The following is a 14,546-nucleotide window of genomic DNA, read 5'->3' on the forward strand; positions in this document are numbered from 1 at the left end:
AATTAATATAAGAAGCATAATCATTCTGAAATGCTCTTTCTCGCCTATTAATTACATGAGAATGGTTTTATGCTGTGTTGTTCTGAAACTCTTTATACATACTCTCTCTGTTTATTCTAACTCTGATTCTTTAGGCAACCCTATACATCTATTCTCTGTTGTTATTGTCCTAATAGTAGAAAAATGTTTGTGGCTTCAACGATCACTTTTACACAGTCAATTACCAAGTATGTATCATAAATTTCACTTCTCTACAAAAGTTCAAGGCCTCATTTTATTTTTTTCACTTGAGGGTTACACTTGAATCTAAATATTAATATGTAAAAGACATGTTCAAATGTTCATCAAATAAATAAAATCTCAATTCCTCCCTCCTGTCTTATACCTCAGTCAGTTATGGAATGCTGCCATTTCTACCATCAGATAATCTCAAATTCATAACCACATTTTGGTTACTATTTCTACTACCAGTAATTCAAGTCTTCATTTTCTCCTACATGGATTATGGTAAAAAGCCTTCTAGTGTTCACATTTATAGCATTTCTCAATTTCAACAAATTCTCTTTCTGCTATAAACACATTACTTACCAAAGCACCACACTCATCAAGTTAAGCTTTAGTAGCTCCTATTGTCTTCAGAACCATCCTACACCTCTTAGATTTTTTTTCGCCTTTACTTCCATACATATATGCTTTTATCAAAATAGGCCATTTATACCATACACACAACCTCAACTTTCTCATCTCTATACTGTTTTTTGCTAAAGAATGTTCTGGAACATAACCATCTCTTTGCCACTCACGCTCCTTTATGTGGAATTGTCAATCATCCAGTCTACCTTTCAAAGTCAACACTAAGTGATTCCTTCCTAAGTTTTTCTAGATCTTTACACAGAACACTATCTCTTAGAATGAGTCTCTTAATACTTGTTTTTTATGACACATACCAAGTGAACTTGCTATTTTATTTTCTTATTTGTTTTTGTTTATGTCCATAAATAGACTGCAATCTCATGCTAAGATTATTCATTTCTTTTTAATGACCTGAATTACTTAGGGAAATAGTAAGATATAAATCATTTTTTAAAATGGAACATAGATAGTAGGCTAGTATCATGCAACACATCACTGATGTTTCTTGAATTCAGTTTGATGAGTACAATTCTAGTAGTTCGAAGTTCAAAATTAAAACAATTTCTAAAGAATAAAAGATTCTTCCTTATAAATAAATCAAATATAAATTGCTACATGGAGCTTTTATGCAAAATAGATGGACTAAAAGCGTAATGAAAAAACTATAAAACACTCTGCTGCAGCCTTAGACAAATCTTCAGAACAATGGAAATGCATGTGTGGGCCCTTTGGTCATGGGAGATCTCACACATTCTAGTCTAGCTTTGGAAGTGAAAACAGCTGGGCCTCAAATTATTTACTTTTTTCCATTCAGTCCTTCATCCTCTCTATATCTAAAAAAAATCTAACTTTTATCCTTTAATTATATTTTATACTATAATAGATATAGAAATGATAATGAAAGGTACAATTTCAAAAGAGTGTGGTCAGCAAGGTACAGAGGACATGAAGGTTGAAATACGGGAGGTTTAATTTGTGAATGGGGAGTTTCCAGAAGGCTTTTCAGAGAGGAGTTTCAGGAAAGTGATGAGGGAAATGATGAACTGCAAGAGACTGAAGAGAAAATGTTTGGAGAGAAAGTATAGAAAGCAAGTTTAAACAAATCTTTAAAGAATATTTTCAGTGAAGAAAACTAATTTTAAATAATATTAAGATTTGATCTTTCTGACTTACTGGATAATAAAAATGTTTTTAAAAAATTCACATTTTTTACTGAAATAAAAATCACTTATACAGAATATTTAGAACATTCAGAATACAATTTTATAATAACCTGAGGCATATTGAAAGTTGAAATCTCTCTGTAGCATATCAGTTTTCATATTCATTCATTAATTCATTCAATCAGTAATTATATTAGCTATTAGTAGAGTGATTAGTCTTTAGTAAATGCTCATTAACTTTCATTTATTATAATCATTATGTGTCTATTTTGAATTTCATATTCATATGTGAATATGAAAAATAAGTATTTCATTGAAGATAAATTATTTTACAAATGCATTAACTTGTTTAATATATTTGTTCATAAAAGCATTTCTTCCAAACCTTGTGTCAAACATTTTGAGATCATAAGTCTTTTGAAAATTGATAAAAGCTATGGGCCTGCTCCCTCCAAAAATGAACATGCATGCGTATATACCAAACTGTACAGATTGTTAGCATATTAGAGCATATTAGAGCATTTTATCTATCAAAAGCTCGGACAGGTAGGGACACTTTAATTTAAAAAGCTTCAAAACTTTTCATTTGAACTATTTTTGAAGATGTCTTTCCAAAATATGTCACTTATTTTCCTGCTATATTATTTAGAAACTATCATCTCGATGAATAAAGGACATGTCTTTAGACCTAAATTATTGTCCTTTGACCATGCCTGGTTGGCTAATTTGGTTGGAGGGTTTTCCCATACACCAAAACGTTGCTGGTTTGATTCCTGGTCAGGGCACATACCTTGGTTGTGGGTTCTAGCCCAGTAATAGCCTATACTGGAAAAACCAATTGATGTTTCTCTCTCCCATCCATGTTGCCCCCCTCCACCCCTTTCTCTAAAATCAATAAAAACATATCCTCGGTGAGGATTTAAAAACAAATAAATAAATGATTGCCCTTTGTCTTAGATATACTGTTCCTCAAGTCTGAGGAATGAGGAGTAGTTTGTTCCCACAGTGTGGACTCCATACTCTGGTACATTCTTTCCGTACCTCATGGTCCTTATTGTTTCAGCATTTCATCTATTTTATTTGCTACATATGTGCTTCTAACAGCACTGTGTCTGCTTCTGACTCCTTCTTTCTAAACCAGGAACCAGAAAACAAAAACACTGAAAATATTTAAAGTTGGGGAATCAGCAAGGTTCTGACTCTCTTATTGAATTTATGGTCTTTATGACATTTATTTTTGGCTGTTCAACTTTGTCTCTTTTTCAGGTGCCTATTATCTATCTTCCAGAGAAGTGAGGTGGCTATGCATATAGGCTTTATGAAAAAAATTGTAATCTCTTGAAAACACATGATGATCTCTTGAAGCTCTTTAGGTAGTCGTAATCCAACACGCTGTGAAGAAAAAGGCCATCAGGAATAATGAACCATTCTCAGTTACCTAGTCTCTGTTTATCACACATGCTGTGTGTATGTGTGCATGCAAGCGTGTGTGTTTTCAGTTTAATGAGCTTGATGCCAGATAATTAATATTTGGACTTTGGATATAAGATAAATCAGTACCAACTCACATTTTACAATTTCTAATGTAAAATAGTCTCTAAGTGTGTCCTTATCCAAATATCTTGGAAATGTCAGGTGAACAGTATAATTACAAAATCATATATTAGTACCAAATTGGATAACATAAAGCATATTAATAGGAATTATTCATATTATCCAATTCGATACTAGTGAATTATGATGCTTAATTTTATGTGTAACTTTACTGGTCTAAGAGGTATCCAGAGAACTGGTAACCACTGAGCAACACTGGCTGGGCTGCTTAGCATATTTCTTAAAGTTTAGTGATGATAGCCCTGGCCAGTGTGAGTCAATTGGTTGGGTGATTCAATAGGTTCACCAAAGGTAGCTGATTCCATTACCAGTCAGGGCACATGCCTGAGTTGCGGGTTCCATCCCCCATAAGGGGCATTCAGGAGGTAGCTCATCAATGTTCCCTTTCATATCAATGCTTCTCACTCTCTCCCTCTTCCTTCCTTTCTCTCTAAAAAAAATCAACAATTTCTTTTTTTTAATATATTTTATTGATTTTTTTACAGCGAGGAAGGGAGAGGGATAGAGAGTTAGAAACATCGATCAGCTGCCTCCTGCACACCCCCCACAGGGGATATGCCCACAACCAAGGTACATGCCCTTGACTGGAATCGAACCCAGGACCCTTCAGTCCGCAGGCCGATGCTCTATCCACTGAGCCAAACTGGAAAAGTTTAGTGATGATAAAGAAAGTAGGCAAACCTAGAGAACCTACTCAAAATGCAAAAAGTAATAATACACACATTTTTCAAAATATAATTTTGGGAAGTCCAGAGAAAGGTAAAGAGGAAATGATGTTTGAAATTTATGGAATTTTATATAAATCATACTGGTACTATGGAGAATTTGATATGATGTTATTCAAGCAGCCTGCTTCAAGATTCAAATTAAGTTTTCTAGACTCTAGACAGACTTAATAGACTCATATACAGACAAGATGACATAAGAGAGGATTTGAAGATGGCGGCGATATAGGCAGACGTGTCCCAGGTCGTGTCCCGGAGCAAATGGAGCGAGCAGCTGAAGCTAGTAACACTCACACCGAATTGGCGAAATTGCTCAGCTGGTGAGAGGGTTTGCAGCCGGGAAGAGCAGAACTCCCCTGGAAAGCAGATCCAAGCAACAGCAACCTCCTGAGCACCTCATCCTCTGCTGAGGAACAGCAGCTGTACGTGAAACCTCGCCCCACCAGCCGGAAGAGCCACCACAGCTGTGAACAGCACCCACCAGAGGAGCTGCTGACAACTGAAGAGCAGCTGCTACCGCAACCGCCCGAAGAGCAACCACAGAACAAGGAGTCACTGCCACCAAGGGAGCAACCACTGAACAACTCAACGTCTAGATATGTCAGTGAGTTCAAACATGGGTAGACAAAGAAACCCCCAAAGGAAAGAGAAGGAGGACTCTCCAGAAAAGCAGCTAAGTAATACAGAGGCATGCAACATGACAGATAAAGAATTCAGAATAAGGATCCTAGAGTGCATAAACCAGATGGAGGAAAAAATCGACAACCTCTGCAAGAAGCAAGAAGAAACAGATGAAAAAATCGATAACATATGGAAGAAGCTAGAGGAAACAGATGAAAAAATCAATAACATATGGAAGAAGCTAGAAGAAACAGATGAAAAAATCAACAACCTAAGTAAGACCCAAGAAGAAATGAAGAGTGATATAGCTGCAATGAAAAACTCCATTGAAAGTATCAACAGTAGAATAGGAGAAGCGGAGGACCGAATAAGTGAATTAGAAGACAAGGAAGCAAAACACACCCAAAATGTACTGCAATTGGAGAAAAAAATTAAAAGACAGGAGGAGAGCCTAAGGGAACTTTGGGACAACATGAAACGAAACAACATACGAATAATAGGAGTACCAGAACAACAGAAGGATGAACAAGGATTAGAAAACCTACTCGAAGAAATAATATCAGAAAACTTTCCTGAGGTGGGGAAGAAAAAAGTCACACAAGCCCAGAGAGTCCCAAACAAGGTGAACCCGAAAAGGCCCACACCAAGACACATCATAATCAACATGGCAAATGTTCAGGACAAAGAGAGAATCTTACAGGCTGCAAGAGAGAGACGGAAAGTTACATACAAGGGATCTCCCATTAGATTGTCAAATGACTTCTCAACAGAAACACATCAGGCCAGAAAAGAATGGACTGAAATTTACAAAGTGATGCAAAGCAAAGGACTGAATCCAAGAATACTCTATCCAGCAAGGCTATCATTCAAACTTGAAGGGGAAATAAGAAGCTTCACAGACAAAAAAAGACTAAGGGAGTTTGTCACCACCAAGCCAGCAATGCAAGGAATGCTAAAGGGACTGGTATAAAAATAAGAAATAAAAAGCTCAGAAAGAAAACAGCCACACAAAAAAAGAAATGGCTACAAACAAGTACCTTTCAATAATAACTTTAAACGTAAACGGACTAAATGCTCCAACCAAAAGACATCGAGTGGCTGAATGGATAAAAAAACATGACCCATACATCTGCTGTCTACAAGAAACCCACCTCATTAGAAGGGACTCACACAGACTGAAAGTGAAAGGATGGAAGAATATCTTTCAGGCAAATGGAAAGGAAAAGAAAGCTGGGGTAGCAATACTTATATCAGACAAAATAGACCTCAAAGTGAAGGCCTTAACAAGAGATAAGGAAGGCCACTTCATAATACTAAAGGGATCAATACAACAAGAAGATATAACCCTGGTAAACATATATGCACCCAATGTAGGAGCACCCAAATTCATAAAAAAACTCCTGGAAAATATCAAAGGAGAGATCGACAACAATACAATCATAGTAGGGGACTTTAATACACCACTGACAGCACTGGATAAGTCCTATAGACAAACAACCAGCAAAGATACAGCAATCCTAAATGACTCACTAGATCAGATGGACTTAATAGACATCTTCAGAACACTTCACCCCAAAGCCAGAGAATATACGTTCTTCTCAGGTGCTCATGGGACATATTCAAAAATAGACCACATATTGGGTCACAAGCAAAGTATCCCCAAATTCAAGAAGATTGAAATCATAAAAAGCGTCTTCGCAGACCACGACGGCATAATATTAGAAATAAACTACAATAAAAACAACCCAAAATACTCAAACACCTGGAAGCTGAATAGCATGCTATTAAATATTGATTGGGTTACCAATGAGATCAAAGAAGAAATTAAAAACATCCTGGAAACTAATGACAATGAAAACACAACAATCCAAAACCTATGGGACACAATGAAAGCAGTCCTGAGAGGGAAGTTTATAGCTCTACAGGCCTATCTCAAAAAACAAGAAAAAATGGTAGTAAATCATCTAACTCTACAACTCAAAGAATTAGAAAGAGAGCAACAAGAAAACCCCAGAGTGAGCAGAAGGAAGGAGATAATAAAGATTAGAGCAGAAATAAATGACATAGAGACCAAAAAAACAATACAGAAAATCAATGAAACCAAGAGCTGGTTCTTTGAAAGGATAAACAAGATTGATAAACCTCTAGCCAGACTCACCAAGAAGCAGAGAGAGAGGACCCAAATAAATAAAATCAGAAACGATAGAGGCGAAATAACAACAGACCCCACAGAAATACAAATGATTGTTAAAAAATACTATGGACAGCTTTACTCCAACAAACTAGACAACCTGGAGGAAATGGACAAATTCCTAGAAAAATACAACATTCCAAAACTCAATCAGGAAGAATCTAAAAATCTCAACAGGCCAATAACTATGGAAGAAATTGAAGCAGTCATCAAAAAGCTTCCATCAAACAAAAGCCCAGGACCAGACGGCTTCACAGGGGAGTTTTACCAAACATTCAAGGAAGAACTAAAACCTATCCTCCTCAGACTACTACAAAAAATTCAAGAGGAAGGAACACTTCCAAGCTCATTCTATGAAGCCAGCATCACCCTAATACCAAAACCAGGTAAAGACAACACAATGAAAGAGAATTACAGGCCAATATCCCTCATGAACATAGATGCCAAAATCCTCAACAAAATCTTAGCAAATCGGATCCAGCAGTACATCAGAAAGATCATACACCATGACCAAGTAGGATTTATCCCAGGGATGCAAGGATGGTACAATATCCGCAAATCAATAAACGTGACACATCACATAAACAAATTGAAAGAAAAAAACAACATGGTCATATCAATTGATGCAGAAAAAGCATTTGACAAAATTCAACACCCATTTTTGATAAAAACTCTCAGCAAGGTGGGAGTAGAAGGATCATACCTCAACATAATAAAAGCCATATATGACAGGCCCACAGCCAACATCATACTCAACGGACAAAAACTAACACCATTTCCCCTAAGAACAGGAACAAGACAGGGATGCCCCCTCTCACCACTCCTGTTCAACATAGTACTGGAAGTGTTAGCCATTGCAATTCGGCAAGAAGAAGAAATAAAAGGCATCCAAATTGGAAAAGAGGAAGTAAAACTGTCCTTATTTGCAGACGACATGATATTATACATACAAAACCCTAGAGACTCCATCAAAAAGCTACTAGACTTAATACATGAATTTGGCAATGTAGCAGGATACAAAATTAACCCCAAGAAATCTGAGGCATTTCTATACGCCAATAGTGAACTTTCAGAAAGAGAGATTACAAAAACAATCCCGTTTACCATTGCACCGAAAAAACTAAGCTACCTAGGAATAAACTTAACTAAAGAGGTAAAAGACCTCTACTCAGAAAACTACAGGACGTTGAAAAAAGACATAGAGGAAGACATAAACAAATGGAAGAACATACCGTGTTCATGGATTGGTAGAATCAACATCATTAAAATGTCCATACTACCCAAAGCAATCTATAAATTCAACGCACTTCCCATTAAAGTACCAACAGCATACTTCAGAGATCTAGAACAAACTTTCCAAAAATTCATCTGGAATAAAAAAAGACCCCGAATAGCTGCAGCAATCCTGAAAAGGAACAAAGTAGGTGGGATCTCAATACCAGATATCAAGTTGTATTACAAAGCCACTGTTCTCAAAACTGCCTGGTACTGGCACAAGAATAGGCATATAGATCAATGGAATAGAATAGAGAGCCCAGAAATCGGCCCGAACCAATATGCTCAATTAATATTTGACAAAGGAGGCAAGAACATACAATGGAGCCAAGATAGTCTCTTCAATAAATGGTGTTGGGAAAATTGGACAGATATATGCAAGAAAATGAAACTAGACCACCAACTTACACCATACACAAAAATAAACTCAAAATGGATAAAGGACTTAAATGTACGACAGGATACCATAAAAATTCTAGAAGAATCCAAAGGCAACAAAATCTCAGACATATGCCGAAGCAATTTCTTCACTGATACAGCTCCTAGGGCACTTGAAACTAAAGAAAAAATGAACAAATGGGACTACATCAAAATAAAAAGCTTCTGCACAGCAAAAGAAACCATCAACAAAACAACGAGAAAACCCACTGTGTGGGAAAACATATTTGCCAATGACATATCTGATAAGGGCCTAATCTCCAAAATTTATAGGGAACTCATACAACTTAACAAAAGGAAGATAAACAATCCAATCAAAAAATGGGCAAAGGACCTAAATAGACACCTTTCAAAAGAGGACATTCAGAAAGCCAAGAGACATATGAAAACATGCTCAAAGTCACTAATCATCCGAGAGATGCAAATCAAAACAGCAATGAGGTACCATCTCACACCTGTCAGACTGGCTATCATCAACAAATCAACAAACGACAAGTGCTGGAGAGGATGTGGAGAAAAAGGAACACTTGTGCACTGCTGGTGGGAATGCAGACTGGTGCAGCCACTATGGAAGACAGTATGGAGTTTCCTTAAAAAACTGAAAATGGAACTCCCATTTGACCCTGTGATCCCACTTCTAGGAATATATCCCAAGAAACCAGAAACACCAATCAGAAAGGATATATGCACCCCTATGTTCATAGCAGCACAATTCACCATAGCTAAGATCTGGAAACAGCCTAAGTGCCCATCAGTAGATGAATGGATTAGAAAACTGTGGTACATCTACACGATGGAATACTATGCTGCTGTAAAAAGGAAGGAACTCTTACCATTTGCAACGTCATGGATGGAACTGGAGAGCATTATGCTAAGTGAAATAAGCCAGTCAATAAAGGAAAAATACCACATGATCTCACTCATTCATGGACAATAGAGGCCATTATAAACTTTTGAACAATAATAGATACAGAGGCAGAGCTGCCTCAAACAGATTGTCAAACTGCAGCGGGAAGGCCGGGGAGGGTTGGGGGGCAGGAGGTAGGGGGGTAAGAGATCAACTAAAGGACTTGTATGCATGCATATAAGCATAACCAATGGACATAAGACACTGGGTGATAGGGGAGGCTAGGGGACTGTCTAGGGCGGGGGGATAAAATGGATACATATGTAATACCCTTTGTAATACTTTAAGCAATAAAAAAAAAAAAAAGATGACATAAGAAAAAAAAAAAGAAAAAAAAAAGTTTTCTAGACTCTAGAATTGGCTTTGTCTTTTAGAGTTTTCTCTAAATACATTTTGAACAAATGCTATGCATTACTCTGATAATACTTTTAACTAACAATACCTTTCAGAATTGATATTAACCCTTACAAAAAGAAAAAAAAGGCAATAGCTATTTGTTTCTTTTCAAATTTTTTGTTTGTTGGTTGGTTTTTTTTTGGTACATTACTTTGAGAATTATCCCATCTGGCAGAACTGTCTTCATGTTCTTTCTCCAGAAAAGAAGTCAGAAATAAGGCCCTTAAAAGAGTGGTCCCAACTTGAATGACTAGCATCCCTAGAAACTCCCAGGTTCTTCCCAGGTGCCCCCCAAATCATAGTTCAACATGCTATCCCTTATCTATAGAGTACCTTTCTTCTCTTGCTTACCTACTTTTGGAATGGACATATAATTTGGATTTGCTTGGGTTTCTGAATTCATCAACAAAGATACTATTCTTTGGTCCTTTTTCTTGTCATCGGCCCTAGCAAGGATTAGCTCATTCCATTCCTGAGCCAGCACAAGCTGCTGAACACCCTCTCTGGGGAAAATCTGGGCCTTCAAACTGACTCTGAAGGTGAATTACGATATAAATTTGACTGGTAAAACCTTATGCTGCATGAAGATGCTATATGGGGAAGAAAATGTCTTCAGACCCCATTGTATAGGCTTTCCTCACCTGGAGAATATTACTGGTAGTTAGCTATTACCCATTGCGAGTTGAGGTCAAGTCACCCTTGTAAAAGATATCTTAGGATCAAATGAGTCTCCGAGGGACTAAAGGACCTTCAGAAGAAATCAAATAAATATAAAGGGAACCATCAAAAGTCTTAATCATAGAAAAAGTATGCTCTATACCAGTTGAACTCCCCACTAAGTTAGGTCTCTTCTTGAACCAGAAACTAATGCTTAAACATCCAGTGAATAAGAATGTGAAGATGTTTATTTAAACACATTACTCTCTGTACCATAGAATGTAGATAAAAGAAAATCTTCCTGAATTACAGTAACATCACGAGAGGAAGCTTTAAGAAATGAGAAAACTATAAACCGGTATCAATTCAACGCATTTAAGACCTGACAACTTTTTTGCTCTTACCATTTTTTTTAACTACAAAGAGAAATGTGCCATTTGGTTAATTATTGTTGGCTCAATGAAACTGTGGCAGCCTCAAAGTGTGTGTAGGTTTTGCTATGTAACTTTCCTTTATAAGGGACAATGTTAAGGCAAATAAGGAGGAAATGTGTTTTCAATGTATGTGCTCAGGCATTACAGAACCCACTACAGAGGAATCTGAGAGATCCAGTGTGTCTCGGGAGCCACTCACGAAAAAAGTAACTGCAGCAATAGCACCATGATCATGACCCTTAAAGGTATTCTGAAGCCTTCTACAACCCATGCGGATCCAGCACTTCCTCGGGACCACTAGCAGGAGAGGAACTCGGCGTCCTCATATGGAGAATTATAAAGACTCATTTTCTTAAGAAACACACTCAAGTGTATATTATATGCTTTCAACATTAGATTGAAGAGCAATGAGCATTTGGCAATGGAAAAAGAAGCACATATTCTCCTTTAAATATACATGTGCAGATAAACACCAGTAGGTCTTTATGCATTCCTACAAATGAATGCAGATGCATGCAAATGTGTGGGGGGGGGCGGGGGGGGGTGAGTTCATTTAAAAATCAGACACCAGGAGTCCATAATACATTCCTCTGAGATACTCAAAGTTAGGAACAATGGACAATTACACTTAGAAATGGATGGCGCAGATACTTGCAATTTTTTTTTTTAATTTCAGTAAGATTTTGGAAAAAAATCCTATTTCTTACCTACATTTCCAGTCATTAAGTATGAATTCTGAAAGTCCATCATCCCCATTCCAACAATGTGTATAAAGTCTTCAATCACCTGCATCAACTCTATTGAGCCTGGGTAAATCTACAAAAATAAGAAAAGATTAGAATGAAATAAAAAGTCTATGCAATGGAATAGATAACTGGAATTAAAAAACAATACCAACTACATAATGAGGTCACAAACAAGTTCTGATTTATTTAAAGACATTTCTGCAACTGGCAACAATTGTATTCTTTAGCTAATAGCTGAGAACGACAGCAGGTGTCACACAGCAAGAACTTTGGAAGTGATAGGATGCAGTGATTAATCCTTTATAAATGTATAGAAACTCAAAATATCTAACAGATGGTCTACTTAGAAATAGAGTGTCTTTTCTTTTGATGAGCTCCTTCCTTCACTGAAAGACAACATAGAACAAACACTGAAATTTGGGGGCTTTTTACATTTTATCTATTAGCATCTATATGATGGACGCTAGAAGGAAAACAACTATTATTGCCCCCATTAAGGTATTTACAAACTATTAAGTCTACCACATAATAACTAATATCTTGGAAGTGATATTTATTTCAAATAATTATAGTACACGCTGTATTAGTAACTTTAGGGATAATTTTACAACCATAATAACAGCTCTAGAGTAGGTCCTTCACAGGTACTTATACAGAACAAACCTCAAATGATGCCACCTCACACACAACAAACAGATGAGTGCTTTCTTAAAGACGACCTAATTCTGCCAAGAGCTCACAGTGTGTGGAACATGAAAGCCATTTAAAAGGTGACATGAATTTAGCAAGTATAACCCATAATGCTTCTTGGGTCAGCCTTTATTATATAACCATATTAGAGCAAAGGAGTCCTTGGAAGTTAAATGCATTTCTTTTAGCCATTTAGCACCACTGCAGCTTCTAGCCAGGAGAAAAATGAAGTGGATTAAAGAGTTTCTGTGGCTTTGTATTTGCAAAGGGTAGTGCCGAGGGGGAAGCCATGCTGATCAGCAGGAAAGCATACAGGAAGGGCAGGAAGAGGGCTAGAGAAGTGAGGAGACTTGGTCCCTGAGGGTAGCAGGCACAGTGCATGTGTGTTACAGGAACCTGTGGCTGCGCTGTTCTAAAAATCAGCCATTGAGGATATGTATTTACTTACATATCTTGAAGATGTCAAACATGGATATTACATTTACAAATGTTTGGCATAGATAGTTGTTTTGTTTTTACATTCAGGAATATTTAGGGAGAAATTCTATTTCTTACCTACATTTCCAATCATGAAACATGAATTCCGAAATGTCATCATCCCCAGTCTAAAAATGTGCACAAAATGTCCATCCACTCCAAGCTTCCAGCTACTACTGCATTTTTCCTTCTGTTTTTGTGTAGGTGCATGTGTAAATGAGTATGTGTAGCGTAAGGGCAAATACAAATTCAAACTAAGAGGCTTTGCCCTGCTGGTGTGGCTCAATGGTTGAGCATTAACCTATGAACCAGGAGGTCATGGTTCGATTCCCAGACAGGGCACATACCCAGGTTGCTGACTTGAACCCGTGTGGGGCATGCAGGAGGCAGCCAATCAATTACTCTCTCTCATTATTGATGTTTCCATCTCTCTCTCCCTCTCTGAAATCAATAAAAAACATAACTAAGAGGCTTACTTTTCTCTGTTGAAAATAAGAGATACCCTTACCCAAACCCGCTCCCCACTTCTTCTCTTTTCTTAGAGCATTTACTTTAGAAAACGAGTCCTTGTTGAGTTCTTGCTCCGTCTCCTTGAAATATTGGTTACGCTTTTAAAAAGTGAAATAGCCTCTTATCAACTTAAAGACCCAGGTGTGTCTTTCTTTTAAAGTAAAAAGGGAGACTGTGCCCCCACTTCTCAGTTCCTGTGGGAGGGTGGGACCGAACTTCAGCAAGCACCAGTTCTCAGGTGCAAAACTACCTTCAGTCATTAAAACATAAGACTTTTCATGTTTTTACTTTGGATAAAGCCAATTAACTAACACATGGTCACCTCAATTACCAAGTGAATTTCAGAAGAACTATGTGTGACAAATTGTGCTATCAAGTTCTCTTACTTGAGGACTAGTTACTGTTTATCTTGAGGACATGAGGACATGTGTATAATCTGTTGTATTCGCTGAGCTATTCAAAGGGGTGAGATGTCTTTTTGTCCTTGCATTTTCTTAGAGGATTTCCTGTGATCCATCACATTCTGGTGCAGTTTAGTGCTTATTCAATAAAAAGATAAAACTCTTTTCTTTCTCTTCTACCTTTGCGGAGAGGTTTGCTAGCTTGACAGAAGATTTTGTTTTTAATTCTATTTCCCCAGCATTAGTCAAAATAGAGCAGAGGCTGGTAACGTTTTTATGTAAAGGGCCAGACAGGGAACATTTTCAGTTTTGTGGGTCGGGGGTCTCTGTTGGAACAACTTAACTCTGTCCTTGTCTCACAGAAGTAGCCATAGATATTATGTAAATGAATGAATGTGCTTATATTCCCAGTTTAATTACAAAACACGTGTGAGGCTGGATGTGGCTCCCTGGTTGAAGTTTGCCCACTCCTGCTGTAGATAAGGGAATTTTCAGTATAATGAAAACACAGAACGTAATATCACGCCTGAAATTAAAATGGCTTGTCTGGACTGAAATGGACTTGTCTGTTCAAATCACAGTGATGGCGTATAAAACAGTGTAATACAAAGTGTAGTCTTTTTTTTTCTACTTTAGTATACTACATTTTGAGTAGAATGCTGAAACTA

At 37.2% G+C, this 14,546-nt stretch overlaps 1 protein-coding gene across 3 annotated transcripts in view; it reads right to left on the reverse strand.

The window, feature by feature from the left end:
* The window catches only part of ADGRB3 (adhesion G protein-coupled receptor B3), a 700,018-nt gene that overhangs the window by 351,468 nt on the left and 334,004 nt on the right, over positions 1–14,546 (reverse strand). For all 3 annotated transcript variants that reach the window (XM_059701276.1, XM_059701274.1, XM_059701275.1), the window contains one exon: positions 11,762–11,870. In XM_059701276.1, coding sequence (XP_059557259.1) covers positions 11,762–11,870 — 109 coding nt within the window. The remainder of the gene's footprint in view (positions 1–11,761; positions 11,871–14,546) is intronic.

This window comes from Myotis daubentonii, chromosome 6 (genome assembly GCF_963259705.1).
Source record: "Myotis daubentonii chromosome 6, mMyoDau2.1, whole genome shotgun sequence".
Taxonomy (NCBI): Eukaryota; Metazoa; Chordata; class Mammalia; order Chiroptera; family Vespertilionidae; genus Myotis; species Myotis daubentonii.